The sequence below is a fragment of the Tripterygium wilfordii genome, chromosome 6 (assembly GCF_013401445.1).
Source record: "Tripterygium wilfordii isolate XIE 37 chromosome 6, ASM1340144v1, whole genome shotgun sequence".
Taxonomy (NCBI): domain Eukaryota; kingdom Viridiplantae; phylum Streptophyta; class Magnoliopsida; order Celastrales; family Celastraceae; genus Tripterygium; species Tripterygium wilfordii.
This window is the reverse complement of record NC_052237.1, coordinates 3,831,825-3,849,976: the sequence shown is the minus strand read 5'-3', so window position 1 is coordinate 3,849,976 and position 18,152 is coordinate 3,831,825. Positions and strand designations below refer to the sequence as shown.

The window sequence follows — 18,152 nt, the reverse complement described above, 5'->3', positions numbered from 1 at the left end:
AGAGATCTGGCTGGTGCCAAATTCCATCAAATAAAAATCTTTTCTCATTTTTTAATTAAATATACACGTTTTAAACACATTTTATTTCATTTATTTTTTTTATCAACTGGGTGATGCCAAATCAGTAGTTTCGCCGGAGTCAATACCGAAAAAATAGTTTAAGGACATAATCAAGAAAGATATGATAATCTAAGGACATATATAATATTTTAGCCAATTATTATGTGTAAATTGAAGAAAAAATGGAAAAAAATAAAAAATACAACCCGCTGTTAGCTTGGCTTCGTATTGTCTATAGAAAACACTAGACGGTCCCAATCGTCAAGATACGAAACCCTAAAAATTCGCCTCTTCCTCAAGCCTGCAGCAGCTCTTCTCAAGCGGCGTTTCTTCTGTAGTCCGGGTGAGTCATCTTCCTCATTGACCAGACGCTCTCTACTCATCATTCATCATTGTCTATGGATTTTTGTGATTTTTTGTTTTGTGTTCGCGAATAATTTATTTGTTTTTGGTTTGGATATAAATTATTATTGAATAGAATGCTAGGGCTTTAAGAACGGCATTATAGCATCATTGTCGGCGTTTAAGGTTCTCTGTCTCTTACAGGGTGAGTAATGAGGAAGCTAAAGTTCCATGAGAAGAAGCTGTTGAAGAAGGTGAACTTCCTGGAATGGAAAAGAGAAGGGGGTCATAGGGAAGCCCGGGTTATGCAACGCTATCATGTGACAGGCCGTGACGATTACAAAAAGTATAGTATACTCTTAATTGATTTTCATGTGTACTCTTGATTCTGGGGTTTGTTTTTGTTTTGGATTTAGTTAGATTAATGCATTGTTTCATTAAAACAAAATGGGGAACAGATATTCGAGTATTTGTCGGATGGTGCAGAAGTTGGTGAACATACTGAAGCAGTTGGACCCAAGAGACCCTTTTCGGGTTGAGATCACTGATTTGCTTCTACAGAAGCTGTGAGTATTGAATATAGGGTGTTAGTGCAAAGGAATTTGAAATATCAAACTGGACTTCATGCTGTTTTTCCTTGCCCCTTAATCTTTGCCTTGGCTCTCCTTTTCTGTTTCCCTTTTTAAAATATATTGAAACTAGCTTTTTGTTGTTTCTTTGTGAATAACAGCTTCGACATGGGCGTGATACCAACCAGGAAAAGTTTGGCGTTGTGTGATCGCCTCTCAGTTTCGTCCTTTTGCAGGTAATTGACGTCTGTTATAGTTGCTATTGTTACTTAAGTGATTAAGTTTTGCTAATGAGTTGTGTAATGAAAGTTAGAAATGCTACTGGATTGTGTTAATTAAGGCTCTTTTACTGTGAAAGAGTATCGTGGAAATAGTTTTTTCACATATTTCTTTAAGAAAGATGATCAACTTTTATTTTGTTTAGTCATCTACTCTTCCTTTTAGTTTTTTTTTTTTTTAAATGTGTTTTCATAGCAACCCCACCATGAACTTTCTTATCGTTCTTTATAATTACCATGCAATGCATTGATTTTATTCTTCTATTTTCGTTGTCTTTAGACGTAGGCTTTCAACTGTTTTGGTGAAGAAGCAATTTGCCGAGCACTTGAAAGAAGCTATCACATACATTGAGCAAGGACATGTTCGAGTTGGTCCTGATACAGTTACTGATCCTGCTTTTCTTGTGACAAGAAATATGGAAGACTTTGTTACTTGGGTAGATACATCTAAGATAAGGATGAAGGTGTTGGAGTACAATGACAAGCTGGACGATTATGATGTAATGAAATGAGTGCTTATGTTCTGTGAACTATGGTTATTGGCTAATGGTGGTTTTAGCGGAAACAAAAGTGATTATCCCTCCTCTTGCAAGTGATTCCTTAGCCTATAACTCTGTTGGCACTGATCCATGAAGTCTTGAAATAGTGGAAACTATCAATACTTTCTGTCTCATTTATCTGTGTAAGCAACTTTTGATATATAGTAAAGATGGTTGAGAGGAATTTCTTGTGCCAGCACTTCCTTTCAAGCCCAGTAAACATGGTAGTTTTTCCCATATTTTCTGTACATTTGAGCAAGACTTTTGTATTTATGATTTACATTTCTAGTATGACCAAAGTGGAAGGGTTTAGTACATATGCTTACTATACATTTCATAAATCAGAACATATTACTTGACATGAAAAAAGGCAGAAGTAAATGCAACAGCGAGGCCAAATTCAGGGCTTAGATTCCAATCTCAATCGTCTGAGAAAGAAAAACTTGGGAAGATATGCATAGCCTGCTCAGATTGGCTGATAATTGCAGCACTAAAAGAAATTTTACCATAAAAATACTTGAAGAACATGCCATGAAAATAAACTTCACAACACTGGGTTACCAATCTCAATCATTCAGGAGCAGCAAACAACAGCAAATTTATCAGCTGTACTTGAGGATTCAACTTGGAAATTTGAACCCTTCGCCTTTCAGGTTAACATCAATCGACTAGATGGAATGTAAATCAGAATACAGTTTTTGCACTTATTGATTTCGATCAGTATATCATATAACAATACTACTGACACTATTAACATGTACCAAAAGGGATGTTTGGTGGAAACACATGAACCAGCAGATGCACTTCTGTCTGGATACAATGGTTAAGACAATATAATATCTTCAAAACAGTGAATGAAGTTGATCATTGATACAGCTTCGAAAAGGGAAAAAGAAATTGTAACTCAAATGCCAGATGCATCGAGCAAATAATTCTGCAAATGTTGGCTGTACTTTCTTCATCTTTATTATTCACCAGAATAGGTAATTCCCTGCAAGTAAATGCACAAGAACATTCCATATTCAGAGACACGATCACTTCAATATTATTCTGAAATTAAGGTTGTAAAAATGACGAGCAGATGCAAGATGTCAAACAAACATTGTGGTGTTATCAAAACAATCTCATAGGATTTCCTTGTAAGGACGGCAGGAAATGGGGAAAACAAAATAGCACCCATCTATTCCCTTCTGAAAAGAGCATAGAATATGATTATCATTTCCAATAGGTATATAACATTGACATCAGTTTAACTAGGTACAGGCACACATGTGATCCAATGATAGGGATGTACGGATGCACCCTAGAGGTCACAAGTTCAATTCTTGGAACGGCCTCTCACATATTATGTGGGGTAAATGTCTACATACATCTTGTATGCCCCTGAACCGCCCCGCCCCGCCCCGCCCCTGAGCCTTGTGCACGAGTGTTGTTTACACATTGGTTTACTAGGCGTCCACATATGGTTATGGCCTTAAAATATCATGACACCCCTCCAGAGTAAACAAGGATACAAGGACTGAAAACAAGAAAAGCCATACAACAAGTGCTCACTTAAGAAATAGCAGAACTACTAGTGTCCCAAAAAATTGCTAGAGTAGCCTCATAGCTGTAACTTCAAGTGATTAGCCACTAGCCAGTTGTCCATGAAGAGGCCCATATTACTTGTATCTTTGTGCACAAATATCCTATTGGCTATTGTTTCTCTAACCAAATCAGCCAGCAGCGGTTACTAACAGATTGTTCTTTAGATTTGCATAGTGGGCATTGGTCAGTAGTACGAGAGTTAACCAAACAGAAAGCTTTAAAACACCATTGATCGTTTGATACTAGCGTTTTGCCTCAAAAGAATATTAATGTCAAAATGCATAAGTTGATAAATATTTTTTTTTTCGAATTTCTCGAAGAAAATTAATCTTCCAAAAAGCATGAAGAATTTAAGAAGCTACCTCCATAGCAAACCTAAGCAGCAGCCTCCAGCAATTCCTTGTCTGCACGTTCCTTGATCCTTCTCTCCAGCTCTGGCCTAAAGTGCCTTATGAGACCTTGCACAGGCCAAGCAGCAGCATCCCCCAGTGCACAAATCGTGTGCCCTTCAATCTGCTTGGTCACTTCCTGAAGCATGTCAATCTCTTCCAACTTTGCATTGCCGACCTTTAACCTCTCCATGATCATCCAAAGCCATGGTGTCCCTTCTCTGCATGGTGTGCACTGACCACAACTTTCATGCTTGTAGAAATAGGAGAGCCTGGCAATTGCATCAACAACATCAGTTGATTTATCCATCACGATTACAGCTGCAGTCCCCAGTCCTGACGTAACAGCCTTAAGTGCATCGTAATCCATCAGCACATCATCGCAAATATGCTTGGGGAGCAATGGAACAGATGAACCCCCTGGAATAACTGCCAGTAAATTGTCCCATCCACCTCGAACACCTCCACAGTGCCTCTCTATCAGCTCCTTTAGGGGTATACTCATCTCTTCTTCAACAGTGCAAGGCTTGTTCACATGACCAGACACACAAAATAGTTTTGTACCTGAATTATTCTTCCTGCCAAAACTTGCAAACCATTCTGGTCCACGCCTCAAAATGGTAGGAGAAACAGCCACTGTTTCCACATTTGTTACAGTTGTGGGACAGCCATATAACCCTGCATTAGCCGGAAAAGGAGGCTTCAACCTCGGTTTCCCCTGTTTTCCTTCTAGGCTCTCCAAAAGAGCAGTCTCTTCCCCACAAATATAAGCACCAGCACCATAATGGATATGTACGTCAAAATCATAACCAGATCCACATGCATTCTTACCCAAAAGTCCAGCTTCATAAGCCTCTTTTCTGGCTCTTTCAAGGTTCTTACGTTCGTTCACATACTCACCCCTTATGTATATGTAAGCAGCAGTAGCCCTCATTCCAACCCCAGCAATCAAACAGCCCTCCAATAATTTGTGTGGATCGTGACGCATGATTTCCCTGTCCTTACAGGTTCCAGGTTCACTTTCATCAGCATTGACAACAAGATATGAAGGACGGCCATCAGATACTTTTGGCATGAATGACCATTTAAGGCCAGATGGAAAACCAGCACCACCACGTCCGCGGAGGCCAGACTTCTTCATTTCATTAACAATCCAATCGGTACCCTTAAGTACTAAATCTTTGGTTCTGTACCAATCACCCCGTTTCATGGCACCCTTAAGAAATGGGTCATGCAACCCATACAGGTTTGTGAAAATTCTGTCCTCATCTTTAAGGCCACCAAAGTGGGTTTTCTCTGGAGGCGGGGGAGGTGGGGGAGGTTGTGGAGTGGTACCAGTTGTTGCACCTTGGGTGCTGAATGATCTGAAGCCAGCACCCCATCTCTCACTGTGATGTCGAACCAAAGCAGCCCGCCGCAAGGAAAGAAAGCACTTCATGAGTGCCTAAAGAAGGAAAAGAGTAAATCAATAATCGGGTAGAAAGATTATAAAAACAAAAGCATAAATTATATAATCCAATTTAATTTAGCCTCATAAATTTAGCATTTTTACACTACAGGTACAAAAAAAAAGGTAAACAACTCTTGTGCACAAGGCTCTAGCAGTGGGCGGAGTCGTGGATAGACAGAATGTACACAGATCTTGCCCTCATAATATGTGGCGAGATTATTCACAAGAATTGAACATGTGACCTCTATGTTACACCCCTGCAACTCTACCACTAGGCCACATCTTTAGACTACATCCGCCTCAAAAATAATAACAACATGCTCGATACTTTCAAACAATCTAAGCCGTTAGAAAGACAACTCACTTAATAACACCAGCATGTTTTGATCTCATATAGATGTTTTTCAAGACTCTGGCAAAGCTTCCATGATTCCATCCCAAAAAAAAGAAGAGAAAGAACAAACCCTTTCTTCTTTTCGGATTTTTTTATTGTTAACAATCCTAGGTCAAACGATTCTAGGAGTCTACCACCTATATTCTCTATCTTCACTTGATCCTGCTTAATGATCCACTGTGCACCAATCCTTTGTTAATTGTCATCGTTCCATACCTCAAATCCATTCCATTTGGCCCGTCAAATATCCTACTTAAAATTTTTAAAAATTATCATAACAATGTATTCACATCACTACGTTGTTCATGTCCAACCATATTATATCTTATTATCAGAGCAACTGCTACATTGGTTGTTCTCAATTCTTTTTCACATTGATCTGTTAAATAAGACTGTCAAAAAAATGCAATCACCAAATTCACTTATTAATACACACATCACTCCTATTTTGCTCAATTTTCTCGGCACACAAATGGAAAATAACGCGAAAAAAATACTGCATCGGATCTAGTTACAATACATGATAACCCGGAATAATGATTACCAAATCAATAACGAAGCCTTAACGCAGTGAAACTCAAATGTTCCCTTAAGAAATTGCTCAACAATCGGCAGAAAAATGTGTGAGGGGAGATATAAAAGCGTACCATAGCGTGAAATGCAACTGTTGAGCTCCGATTCTTTCCCGAGAAGATTTAACACGACAAATCGAGGCACGTAGAGAAGAAAGGAAGCTCTGGAGACTGGAAATACGTATACGTCCTTAGCGAGCACCGTGCTTGTGTCGGACAGACGGTGATAATCAGGTGCTGTTGAATCTTGAGGATGGTTAAAGAAGGCCTCTGGCACTGTTTAGGCTTTTCCCTGACCTTATACAAGATCGGCCCATTAAGAATTATTGTGGACTCAAGTATCAAATTAAGCCTGGCCCATTACTTTTCTTGCTCACGCCACAAGAAAACGTCTTTATATTCATTTTTTTTTCTTTCTCAAGTCACTCTCCAAGTTCTCATCAATCTGCGCAAAGCTCTCGATCACCATACCCTACACTAATCATCTCTGACTTAGGTATTGTGTTTAATCTCTCATTTTAACGTCTATTTTATGGAAATTTCAGCTTCTATTGAAAATCGCTCCAAGATTGGTTTCCTAGGGTTTATGCGTAATCGTGTAATTCGATCTGTATTTATTTTTCTTTTATATTTTACAAAATCCCGTTTTGTAGGGTGAGATTTCTTTTTCTACATTCACGCAGTTTGATTTTTGGGGCTTTGGTTGTTTGTAGATCATGAAGCTTGACACCAGCGGCCTTGAATCGCCTATGCTGAACTTTGGGGCGGGCAACGAAATTGTTGAGGGGATTTCGAGTGCACAGTCTGTAGAGTCTTTCGAGGTTCCCGATGTTACCAATGTGAGTTATACTGTATCTGCATTTATTTGTGAACTTGCGGTATTAGAGGAGTTAGAACTTGCAGCTCAATTGATGCTTTTGTACCAGTTTGATGCGTTCCAAAAGGAGGCTACGCAGATGTTGAAGCATGCCAAGGGGACGACTACTCTTGCTTTTATTTTTAAAGAGGGCGTTATGGTTGCTGCTGATTCTCGAGCTAGCATGGGCGGCTATATCTGTATGTTTTTTTGTCACTTCATGTTTTCGTTACTTATCTCCATCTGGTTTGTATACGACATTCGTATTTGATAGACATTGGTGTTGACTGTTGTTGTTGAATATAACCTTCAACCTTACAAGATAATGCTATTTCCTTATCTTATATTTTGTATTGTTGGTTAGGTGCGTATTGTTATTGTTTTAAGAGTTCTGTGAAGTCCTGAACATACACGAGCATACTTATGGTCTTATGCACACTCATTCTTCACTTTAGCTCATAGATATATGTTAGTTTGCAGCATTTACATGCCTTTTATTGTCACAATTTCTCCATAGCAATTCATGTTGGCAGTTGGCACACAATCATTCTTGTATCTGGGTGAGGGATTTCGGAATGATGTAGATTATAGCATTCATTTCCTGTATTTGCAGCTTCCCAGTCAGTGAAAAAAATCATCGAAATCAATCCTTACATGCTTGGTACGATGGCTGGAGGAGCTGCTGACTGTCAGTTTTGGCACAGAAATCTGGGAATTAAGGTGAGACACTTTTATAGTTTTATTCAATGTGCATCCTATGAACCAGGGTTCATCAACAACTTTTAATTTCACAAGGAATTTTTTTGTTGCGAATACTGTGGGCTAGTATTAACATTTATCATTTTAGACAATCACCTTACCTGCTGAGGACCTTGTCTACCCCAAGCATAAACCCATAAATTGTATCAGTTCTTATGTTTTTCTCTGGGAAAGAATGCCTTTGAAGTTTGAACATCATTGTTTTGTCATTGACATTGAGAAGCAATCCACAGTTGGTTAATTATGCCAATTTATTCTTACCAAAGGATCATAGCATTTTAGGTACATGTTAGTCGTGACAGAAGGCATTAAAACTACCTTGTGGGATGCACATTAAAAGCGAAGACATTAAAATTAAATTTTTTGTGGTATCGTGTTTGGTGCTATTATTCACAGAGTGACAATTACTATGAAAGGATGATGCCATGTTTTTATGTCCATTGCAATCATTAGTGGTTACATTATTCACAACCATGCTTGCAGTCCTACCAAATACACACGCACATACATGATGGCATGGCAGTCAAAGTTAGTTGATGAATAGGATGGAGAGTTTGCATGTCTTATTGTGGAGTTCTTGTTCATTTTCACATCTTCTCAAGTGGTGAAATACATGATGTCACATTTGGTTGCTCAATTTGTGAACAAACTTTGTGGAAATTGTTTGGTCTGACAGTGAGTAATTTGTACATCAAAAGTACTGGATAGGTGGCTAAGCCTGGTGATATGTCATTCCCTGTTTTCCCGGCCATGAATATTTTTTGCCAGCCTTTGTATTTTGTGGATGTTTACCTTCCTGCCTAGGTGCATACATGTCAGCCCTGCGTGATTTCTTTGTGTGTTTATTTATCATAGGGGCTTTTGAAATCATTCTTATGTTCTCATATTTAAAAAGTGCTGACAAACAATTGTTTGGTGTAATTCAGTGCCGACTGCATGAATTGGCAAACAAGCGGAGAATATCAGTTACAGGAGCATCCAAGCTTCTGGCAAACATTCTGTATTCTTATCGTGGAATGGGTCTATCTGTTGGGACTATGATTGCTGGATGGGATGAAACGGTAATGACATATGGAAGTGGCTGGATACTTAGATTGCATATATTTTTCTTCATTCACATGAGTTTTTATCCTCTTTTGGTTTTAGGGACCTGGACTATATTATGTGGATAGTGAAGGAGGAAGGCTTAAAGGAATGCGATTCTCTGTTGGATCTGGTTCTCCATATGCTTATGGTGTACTTGATAATGGGTGTGTTTTAGTTCCCTTTCTATTCATTTTCTATAAGGTCCGTTACTATATCTTAGCCATAGTCTCACAAATGAATTTCTCAGCCCACCCTTGAGATTCTTTTGTGGAAACAAAATGGCATGCAGAAAAAGAGCAACAAGAATGCAATGTAAATAGGTTTTCAAAGAAAATGAAACGGAAGAGAAAACTGGTAGAATGAAAAATAGTAAGGAACACTTATTATAAGTGAATGTTTTGAAGTCGTAAAGATTATGTCCAAGCATGTTGGAGAAAGTTTTAGCTTTTGAGATTTGCCTGATTAACTTGTTGGAGTAGGAGTAGTTTGAAGTTTTCATGCCACAGGAATCTGTGTAATTGCCACAAGGCATTGTATAATTTGGTTGTGTGCTGCAACTTGTACAAGATGTTTGATAGGTTGTTCCATGGTTGGTGCATGATGAAAATATTGGGACAGTGGGTCTGTAGGACGGAACCTTACAGAATCAACGGACTTACCTACTCTATCAAGTTTTTGGAAATTGTTAATCATCTGTGATTGTGTCTTCTCCAACTTGTAACTTAATCTTCCCTCATTCTGTGCTTCTTGTTTCCGTTAGAGGATGGAGTTGTGCTTGTTTAGCTTTGTTTGGTCGGTCATTTCTAATTATAGATTGTAGTTTTCCTTTTCTTCTTTTTCAAATTATCTACACCTCATAGTCAATAAGTCCACTGACTAGTGGGATGTATACCAGGTATCAATATGACATGTCAGTTGAAGAAGCTGCAGAGTTGGCTAGAAGAGCCATTTACCATGCAACCTTCCGAGATGGAGCTAGTGGTGGAGTTGCAAGCGGTACTCTTTCTCTTCTCTCTCCCAATCCCCCCATGTGTGTGTGTGGGTGTGGAAGTGGGGTGCTGCATTGCTGACTTGTGTGTCTGTGCTTGCTTTCAATGCTTACTTTGGTTTGTCTTTGGTTTTTTATTAGTTTATCATGTGGGACCAAATGGCTGGAAGAAGCTATCAGGTGATGATGTTGGAGAACTCCACTACAAATACTATCCAGTCACACCGGGTACGGTGGAGCAAGAAATGACCGAAGTTGCTGGGGCATGAGGGTTTCGCTTAATTTAGACCAGGTTTAAGACCTTCCTCCTTTCCTTGTAGCAATGGAAGAGTTGTTTTTTCTTTTCTTTTAGATTATGTATCATGTGCTTATTTCAAAAACTGTTTATTTGTAGATCTGAGTTTCTGTCCATGTTGAGAACCTTACCGCTATTATCTTAAGACCATGGAATACAATGCTAGGAGGCATTTCTTTTTTTACTGAAGTCTCAATATGCTTGAGCAAGCTCTACTCTGGAGACACATGATAAATTCATATGCCCTTTTCTGATCGTGTGATATATTATGTGAACACTTATGCTTCATTACTGTTAAGGGTAGCTGGTGGTAAGCCTTTTTTCCTTGGGTAATTGCTTGGATTTGAGTTGCATGACTGTTGAGGCGAGTGGTCTTATCATCAAAGAACATCTTACTTGTGCAATTGTAATTGTTGAGAATCAGGCAAGCATGTTTAATTGTTAACAAAAGATCCTAAAACTAGACTCATGGGTTTTGACACTGGAGGGTTTGAGTAGTTCAGGTGGGGTCTGGTACTGCTTGGGTTCTCTGTATATGGTTATAGGTCATGTGGTTTTCTGTGTCAATGATGTTATTAAATTTGAGAGAAGTGAAAATATTCCAATGCTCCAAAGAAAGCTTGGATGAACCCTTTGAGAGTTGGGGATGATGAATATCTAAGCCTTTGATCAAATCCTTGAGCAGCCATAGCATTAGGGCACAATCATGAGGCGTTTTTGATAGACTCGTTTTGAATGGTATAATGAGGTGAGGTTCATCAAGGGAAGGTACCAAGACCCATTGTTAACTCTCCTAATTAGGAAAAGCCAACAGCTGATGTGAATGAATTTCTATGGAACAGGGTGGTTATTGAAAGAATCTTATAATGAATTATCAAAAACCGAGTAGATGAAAATGCGGACAATGGATTGAAAATGGCGGACTGTGGTGATGAGGTAGTATTGTTTTCTGTCCCGACTTCAAATCCGAAGACAACCTTGAGGTACTTTCCCATTATGTTTCTCTTATTGCCTCTAGTGTTCTGGTAAGGGTGCTATGATCTGTGTGTTGATGAAAAACTAATGTTGTTATGGATGAGACCCATGACACGTCAGTTGCATCCCTTCAATATAAAGGAAGCTAATTGATTATGTTTTGAACCACTTGGACTGTTGCCTTCTTTAGGACATTTCCAAATTGTGGCTTTCTTAGAAAACCTAGCGATTGCTTAATGCTGATTAAGGAAGAAAAAATCCAAACACGGGACGGGTTGTTGATTTTTAGTGACTCCCTAGCTATATATTTAAACATGCTAAGCTTAGAGATATGTATTATAGTATTAATCATGAGTGGGATCAAGATTAAAGACATTAAGCTGTCAAGTGCACAGCCTCCTTTCCTTCCCCCTTTCTCTCTCTATTTCCACTTTTTTTTAGTGACTCCCAAGATCTCTCTGCTCTTGGTTAGCTTCTAAGCATGCTTTCATGATTGAGAGAGATTTAATCATTATACTTCTTTCATCACTAGGAATATTGGATCATATAATGTTCACAAGTCTGTTGGAGACAGTGCATGAAAATGTGAAACAGAAGGGTCAAATGAGAGTAGTAATGTTATTGTAGTGCTTGAAAGTGGTGTCAGTTACTGGAGAGTGATTTCCATTGAAGGAAACTGCTTCCCCTTTTGAGTAAAATTCATCAGCAAGAAACCTTAGAGTTTACATGGTGAATTCACATCGTCAAATTATGATGGTTAGCTTGAAACCAAGGCACTGTTTTTCTATCATTTGATGATGAAGTTGAATTCAAGAAGTAGAACTTCAGAATTGTAATTAAGATCTGGATCATAGTTTTAATACCAACCATGTATCGAACGGTCTAGGTTGAAAGTTAAAGGTTTTTGAAATTCAATCGGTACGATAATCACGTTGGACAATTGAAATACAATATCCATGTTGCTCTGTTAAACTCTTTTGTATAATTTTTGCTTAGTTTAATTGAATATAGCTAAATCATATTAATCATTTGCCAATCCTATTATGTAGGACATTGTTTTTAAAAATTATGTTTGCATTATATGATTCTTAGAGACGTAATGAGATGGAGTATTATTATGCACGTTTTATCATTTATTATTATGATTATGGCTTATCACTGATCACAGTTACTAGTGGTTGTAGTGTGTTGTCCGAACAAGTATTGGTTACTAGTATCCTGTATTTATCAATCATAACGTATTTAAGACATTTCTATTACCACTAATGAGAGATGGCTCGGGGAAAATCCTATTGATTGCGGCTTTCTTCAGACCTACGGGAAAAGCAGGGAAAAAAAACACTAAGACTAATAGTAATATATGACTTGTATTGGTATTTGAAGAGAGACCGATCTAGGTAGATTTTTTAACATCAAATAAAAAGGTGAGAAGTGAGGTGAGTATTATGTGGTGTTGTGCCTAAATTGTACAGACATTCCAACTACAACTGATTTCCAAGCAAACCATTTCTGGGTTACACTAACTTGGTTTTTCTCTGCAGGGTCATATCCATTTTTGCAGCAACCGGCACATGAGAGTACATGAACAATTTTTTTGCTTGAAGTGTAGGCAAATTTTGGCTTCTATGCTTTAGAACTAAAACACCATTATTCTCCAATTCCATATAAATATATTCTTAAAAAATTACGAAAAATGGAAGATAAAAAATACAAGATTTTAAATTTAATTATGTTTTTTTTTAAAAAAATTCATAAAAAAGATATACAAAATATAAACTGTTCTGAACAGTTCGATGGCAAATTGTATAATATATTACACCTCTCTTTTTTTTCGTTCAAAGGAAGGTTCAAATCTTATATATTTTCCATTTTTATTTTTCGTAATTTTCCTTACTTCATAAATAAAAACTTCCAATTAAAAATAAAAGCTAAATGCGCACAAGATATCATCATCTATGTGACATTAAAATAATCATTGATTAAAAATATATATGTAAGACTCACTTCACATCCAACATTCTACATTAAATAAGGATATTTTGAAAGTTATTTTTTGGATCTCAAGCATTATCTTTCACAAAAAGCCAACGCGCTCAAATTCACCTGGCTTTTGTTCTTGCTTTTCTTCTACCCCCAGTCACCCCCATCAACCGTTAATCCCCCCTCTCCTTTTGGCGGGAGGAGGTCCCACCTCCAATTGAAATCTCGTCCTTCTTAAGTCTCTTTCACTCGCATAAAAGCCCCCCTTCTCTTTCCCCCTACTCCTCTCCACCTCCACCTGTAAATGCACGTCCGCCATTTCTAATCACAGTCGCAATGAAGAGAAACAGAGACCTCTTCTTCCTATTTCTCTACTTCCTCTACTTCTTTAACTTTCAGAATCACAACTTCGTGCTCTCTCTTACTCCTGACGGCTTATCTCTGCTGTCTCTTAAATCAGCCGTTGATCAGCCATCTGACGCCTCCCCTCTCTCCGACTGGAACCAGAACGACGCCACACCGTGCCGCTGGACTGGGGTTTCCTGCATGAACATTACTGGATTCCCGGACCCTCGCGTGGTTGGTATAGCCATCACAGGGATGAATCTCCGGGGGTATATTCCGTCTGAATTGGGGTCTTTAGTGTATCTCAGGAGGCTAAACCTTCATAACAATAATTTCTACGGCTCGATTCCGGTTCAGCTCTTCAATGCGACGTCGCTTCATAGTATCTTTCTCTACGGTAACAATTTCTCAGGTTCGCTTCCTCCTTCGATCTGCAACATCCCTCGACTGCAAAACCTTGACCTCTCCAATAATTCGTTCTCTGGTTCTATACCTTCGGAGTTAAGGAATTGTAGGCAGTTGCAGCGGCTGATTTTGGCGAGGAATAAGTTTTCTGGTGAAATTCCGGCGGGGATTTGGCCGGAACTCGATAATTTAGTTCAGCTTGATCTTTCTGCAAATGAGCTCCGTGGATTGATCCCGAACGATCTCGGTGAACTGAAGTCTCTCTCTGGTACTCTGAATCTCTCCTTCAACCATCTCTCAGGTAGAATTCCAAAATCGCTGGGAAATCTGCCGGTAACGGTGAGTTTTGACCTACGAAACAATAATTTAAGTGGCGAAATACCTCAAACGGGGTCGTTCGCGAACCAAGGACCAACAGCTTTTCTCAGCAATCCATCGCTATGCGGATTCCCTCTTCAAAAACCTTGCCGCGAGTCTACAGAAACCTCGCCAGGAAGCCAGAGTTCATCGCCTGTGTCTGGTAGCAGTCCGAAGAAAGGGCTGAGTCCTGGCGTGATCATACTAATCTCAGTAGCTGACGCCACCGGCGTAGCCTTCATAGGCCTGATCATTGTCTACATCTACTGGAAAAAGAAAGACGATTCGACCGGATGTAGCTGCACTAATAAAAGCAAGTTCGGTGGTAGCGAGAAATCCACTGCGTGTTTACTCTGTTCTTGCGTCAATGGCTTCCGAAACGAAGATTCGGAGCCGGAAGATCCAGAGAAAAGTAAGGGAGAAGGGGAACTGGTGGCCATTGACAAGGGTTTCACGTTTGAGCTTGATGAGTTGTTTAGGGCATCTGCTTACGTACTGGGCAAGAGTGGGCTGGGGATTGTGTACAAAGTGGTGCTCGGTAATGGAATTCCGGTGGCGGTTAGGAGGCTCGGGGAAGGCGGCGAGCAGCGGTACAAGGAATTTGTGGCGGAGGTACAGGCGATTGGGAAGGTGAAGCACCCTAATGTGGTGAAGTTGAGGGCTTATTATTGGGCTCCAGAGGAGAAGCTCCTTATTAGTGATTTTATCTCTAATGGCAACTTGGCTAATGCTCTTCGAGGTCAGTTTCTATTTTTCATTTCTATTTATTTGATTTAAATTCTTTTCATTATTTTTTTTCCAAAAAAGCTAGTACATCTTTTTTTTTTGTTTTTAGAATATATTATTTACGACTTCACGCCAAGTTAAAAAAGAAAAATAAAATAAAAATAGTTCGACCAGTACCTAGATCATGAATTTAATCTATGGGCGCCGGAGGATTTTAACTATGCCTCTGGGAATTGTAATAAAATAACTCATTAGAAATTCCAAAAGTTGGGATGTTCTTCGGATATGGCACGAAGAATACTCATAGTATTATATTTCTATCTCCTTAAAACTGTTCTCATTTACCAATTCAATAATTGAATTGCCTTGTCTCTCCGAGCGTTGAGTGGACTTGCGGTGCAAGTTATGATTTGGTTTCACTGTTGGGTTGCATGTTAACATGCCCCCTACAGGTCATGATTTGTGACACGCACTGGCCCTCAGCCGCTACTTTTGGGGACCCGGGGAGCTATAATAATAAGCTTCCCTTGGTGCCTGTACTCCAGAAAATGCCAGGACTTACAGTTTCACCCAAAATATTGCCAAAGATTGGTTGAAATGTAGTTCACCAATGTAGAAAAAAAAACAGAAAAAAAAAGAAATGGAAACATGAATGTCGACATTGCATGGCATGTCGTTGAGAATAGGAATTGAATAAGAAAAACTTTGAAACAAGTTGGAATATATATTTTTGGAAAGGTTTGGTTGACTTGAGGCTTTTGTAGATCTAGATATTATTAGATGAAGTTGATTTGACTTATCATGGATTACATTAGGAGGCTTTGATTCATTGACATAAACTTGTGGGGCAAAAGACTGTTAAAGGCATCAGGCATGTTGACAGGGTAGGTTGGTGTGGGATGTGAATGAGTTCTACCCAATTTGTGGGTCCGTGACCAATTTGCCATGCACCACCTGGACTGGTATGGGATGGTAATAAGTTGGGGTTTGAGCAATTCGAGATCTTTAATCGAATGAGTTATGGCTAAGAGGACTGTAACCCACCACCCCACACCCCACAGGACATGACTTACCATGCAGCCCACTCAAAATGCATATAGATAATCTTATCTTTCTGATCTTTATGAATTATGCCCCTCTATATACATTGTCTTGTCATTTGACACTTGCATGTGGAAGTTGAAGGGGGCAAGCTTCATGGACCATTTTCAATATTTTAGAGAAGTTTGTTTTCAATTTTAAGTGAACTCCACGTTTCTTGCCTTCTTTGGTCACCCTCCAAGCAAATACTGTAAATTTTGTGTCCCTTTCTGCATTTTTCTTTGACTAGGTGGGACACCAGTTGGTCGTTCTTGTTATTGTCTTGTTATTGTCACTAGACCCATGTCTAATTACCTTGGTCCCACAAGTCTGATTAAAGACTTGGACAAATATAGGTGAGACCTGAATATAAAGACTGAAGAGGACATGACTGTGCAATGTGGCTATGTTGATTTGCCAGCAACACATAACACAGAGACTGGAATTTCTCTGGTTTCCCCAGCTGTTGTGCTGAATTTAAGGTGAATTCAGTGGAAACAATTTTCTATACCGTGTTAGTGAAGAGAAATGTGCCATCCCCATGAATTTAATTTCTTGTATCTTGCCATGTGTGACAGCAACAAGTAGTTGGATCAGTTATAGTTCTTAAGATTGTGAATTGGCTTTTATGAGGTCAAATTCTCTAATTGTATTCTAGATTTCAAGGGTATGGTATGTGCTTATTGATTACTGAGTTTTTTTATTATTGCAGGTAAAGGTGGTCAGGCATCATCAAGTCTGTCATGGTCGACAAGGCTGAGAATCGCCAAGGGAACAGCCAGAGGCTTAGCCTACCTCCACGAATGCAGTCCAAGAAAGTTTGTCCATGGAGGCATTAAACCCTCCAACATCCTCCTTGACAATGAATTCCAGCCTCACGTTTCTGATTTTGGTCTCAGTCGACTCATTGCCATTACAGGCAACAATCCTTCCTCTTCAGGTGGCTTCATTGGTGGAGCACTGCCTTATCTGAACCCAATCCAAACAGAGATAACCAACAACTACAGAGCACCAGAGGCTCGAGTTCCCGGTGGTCGCCCAACCCAGAAATGGGATATCTACTCATTTGGAGTTGTCTTGCTTGAATTGCTAACTGGAAAATCTCCAGAGCTTTCACCAACCACATCAACTTCTTCAGTAGAAATACCTGACCTTGTTAAGTGGGTGAGGAAGGGACTTGAAGAGGATAATCCATTATCAGATATGGCGGATCCTATTCTGCTCCAACAAGTGCATGCCAAGAAGGAAGTGTTGGCAGTTTTTCATATTGCCCTTGCTTGTGCTGAAGCAGACCCTGAAATCAGGCCTAGAATGAAAACTGTCTCTGAAAATCTTGAGAGAGTTGGCACATGAGAGAGAGAGAGAGAGAGAGAGAGTCATAGTTATATCATGAAGATCTAAAAGATTCAATGGAATGTCCAATTTTTCCAGATTTTTGCATTGGATGTTCTGTTCCTGCAGGGATCAACTTTGAATTCCAACAATCATGAAATCAGGTCCAAATTTTTGAGGGAGGGATGCAAATTCTTATGGCATCATTTGGGAGGAATACACCTCTTTTTTAATTCTAGCATGGAAGTAGCTGCATCTGTAATTTGATTTTCTATATTCTTTCGATAAGATGGGAATGTGATGTAATAAAATTGTTGCCCAGTTCTCGCACTGAATTTGGATTGCTGACCCAATAAAGCTCGATCTATTGATATTCTGGCTTGCATCTATTCTTTGCAACTCGCAAGAGCCTCCCAACATGCCTGACATTGTGAAGAATGAGACCAAAAAACAGCAGAAAACCCTTATTGCAGAACAGGAAATAGCCAAATAGGGGTTACCTGCACTCATCTTCCAAAAAGTTACAAGTGTAAAGAACAGAAGAATACACTCTTCTGTTCAACTGCAGAAACAAATTACTAATGAAAAGAGGGTCAAATTAAATTCCAATCACCTATGATACCATTGCAAACGAAAATATCAGATCTAAAGATAACACCACCTGCTCAACTTTTACTTCCACAGGCAACTGTGGCTTAGTACTACTGCCTCATTGAAATCTCTCTTAACTGACAAACATATTGGATATATATGTATCTATTAATCAGCAAAGATCTGACAAACAGCAT

The 18,152-nt window shown here is 39.1% G+C and overlaps 4 protein-coding genes across 5 annotated transcripts; 3 read left to right on the top strand and 1 right to left on the bottom strand.

Annotated features, from left to right (window-relative positions):
* The first annotated feature begins 260 nt into the window (after positions 1-260).
* On the top strand, positions 261-2,079 carry LOC120000458 (U3 small nucleolar ribonucleoprotein protein IMP3-like). Its single transcript, XM_038848547.1, has 5 exons — positions 261-403; positions 607-748; positions 861-968; positions 1,133-1,207; positions 1,530-2,079. The coding sequence occupies exons 2-5, from the start codon at positions 615-617 to the stop codon at positions 1,759-1,761; spliced, it is 549 nt and encodes a 182-aa protein (XP_038704475.1). The 5' UTR covers positions 261-403; positions 607-614; the 3' UTR covers positions 1,762-2,079.
* A 389-nt stretch (positions 2,080-2,468) lies between these two features.
* LOC120000795 (NADH dehydrogenase [ubiquinone] flavoprotein 1, mitochondrial) lies at positions 2,469-6,436 on the bottom strand. Its single transcript, XM_038848932.1, has 3 exons — positions 6,256-6,436; positions 3,738-5,208; positions 2,469-2,779 (listed from the first exon to the last, which is right to left on the bottom strand). Exons 1-2 carry the CDS (start codon positions 6,256-6,258, stop codon positions 3,751-3,753), a joined length of 1,461 nt encoding a protein of 486 aa, XP_038704860.1. The 5' UTR covers positions 6,259-6,436; the 3' UTR covers positions 2,469-2,779; positions 3,738-3,750.
* A 159-nt stretch (positions 6,437-6,595) lies between these two features.
* Positions 6,596-10,497, top strand: LOC119999509 (proteasome subunit beta type-5-like). 2 transcript variants are annotated; one of them, XM_038847119.1, is made up of 9 exons: positions 6,596-6,676; positions 6,894-7,019; positions 7,107-7,236; positions 7,650-7,756; positions 8,722-8,856; positions 8,942-9,045; positions 9,777-9,877; positions 10,011-10,161; positions 10,264-10,497. In XM_038847119.1, the coding sequence occupies exons 2-8, from the start codon at positions 6,897-6,899 to the stop codon at positions 10,136-10,138; spliced, it is 828 nt and encodes a 275-aa protein (XP_038703047.1). In that variant the 5' UTR covers positions 6,596-6,676; positions 6,894-6,896; the 3' UTR covers positions 10,139-10,161; positions 10,264-10,497. The 2 variants fall into 2 exon arrangements, with proteins under 2 accessions (XP_038703047.1, XP_038703048.1); XM_038847120.1 differs by lacking the exon at positions 6,596-6,676 and having other exon boundaries at positions 6,897-7,019; positions 10,011-10,497.
* Positions 10,498-13,211: 2,714 nt separating this feature from the next.
* LOC120000279 (receptor protein kinase-like protein ZAR1) lies at positions 13,212-17,694 on the top strand. The gene is made up of 2 exons (XM_038848279.1): positions 13,212-14,965; positions 16,745-17,694. The coding sequence occupies exons 1-2, from the start codon at positions 13,456-13,458 to the stop codon at positions 17,383-17,385; spliced, it is 2,151 nt and encodes a 716-aa protein (XP_038704207.1). The 5' UTR covers positions 13,212-13,455; the 3' UTR covers positions 17,386-17,694.
* Positions 17,695-18,152: the final 458 nt, after the last annotated feature.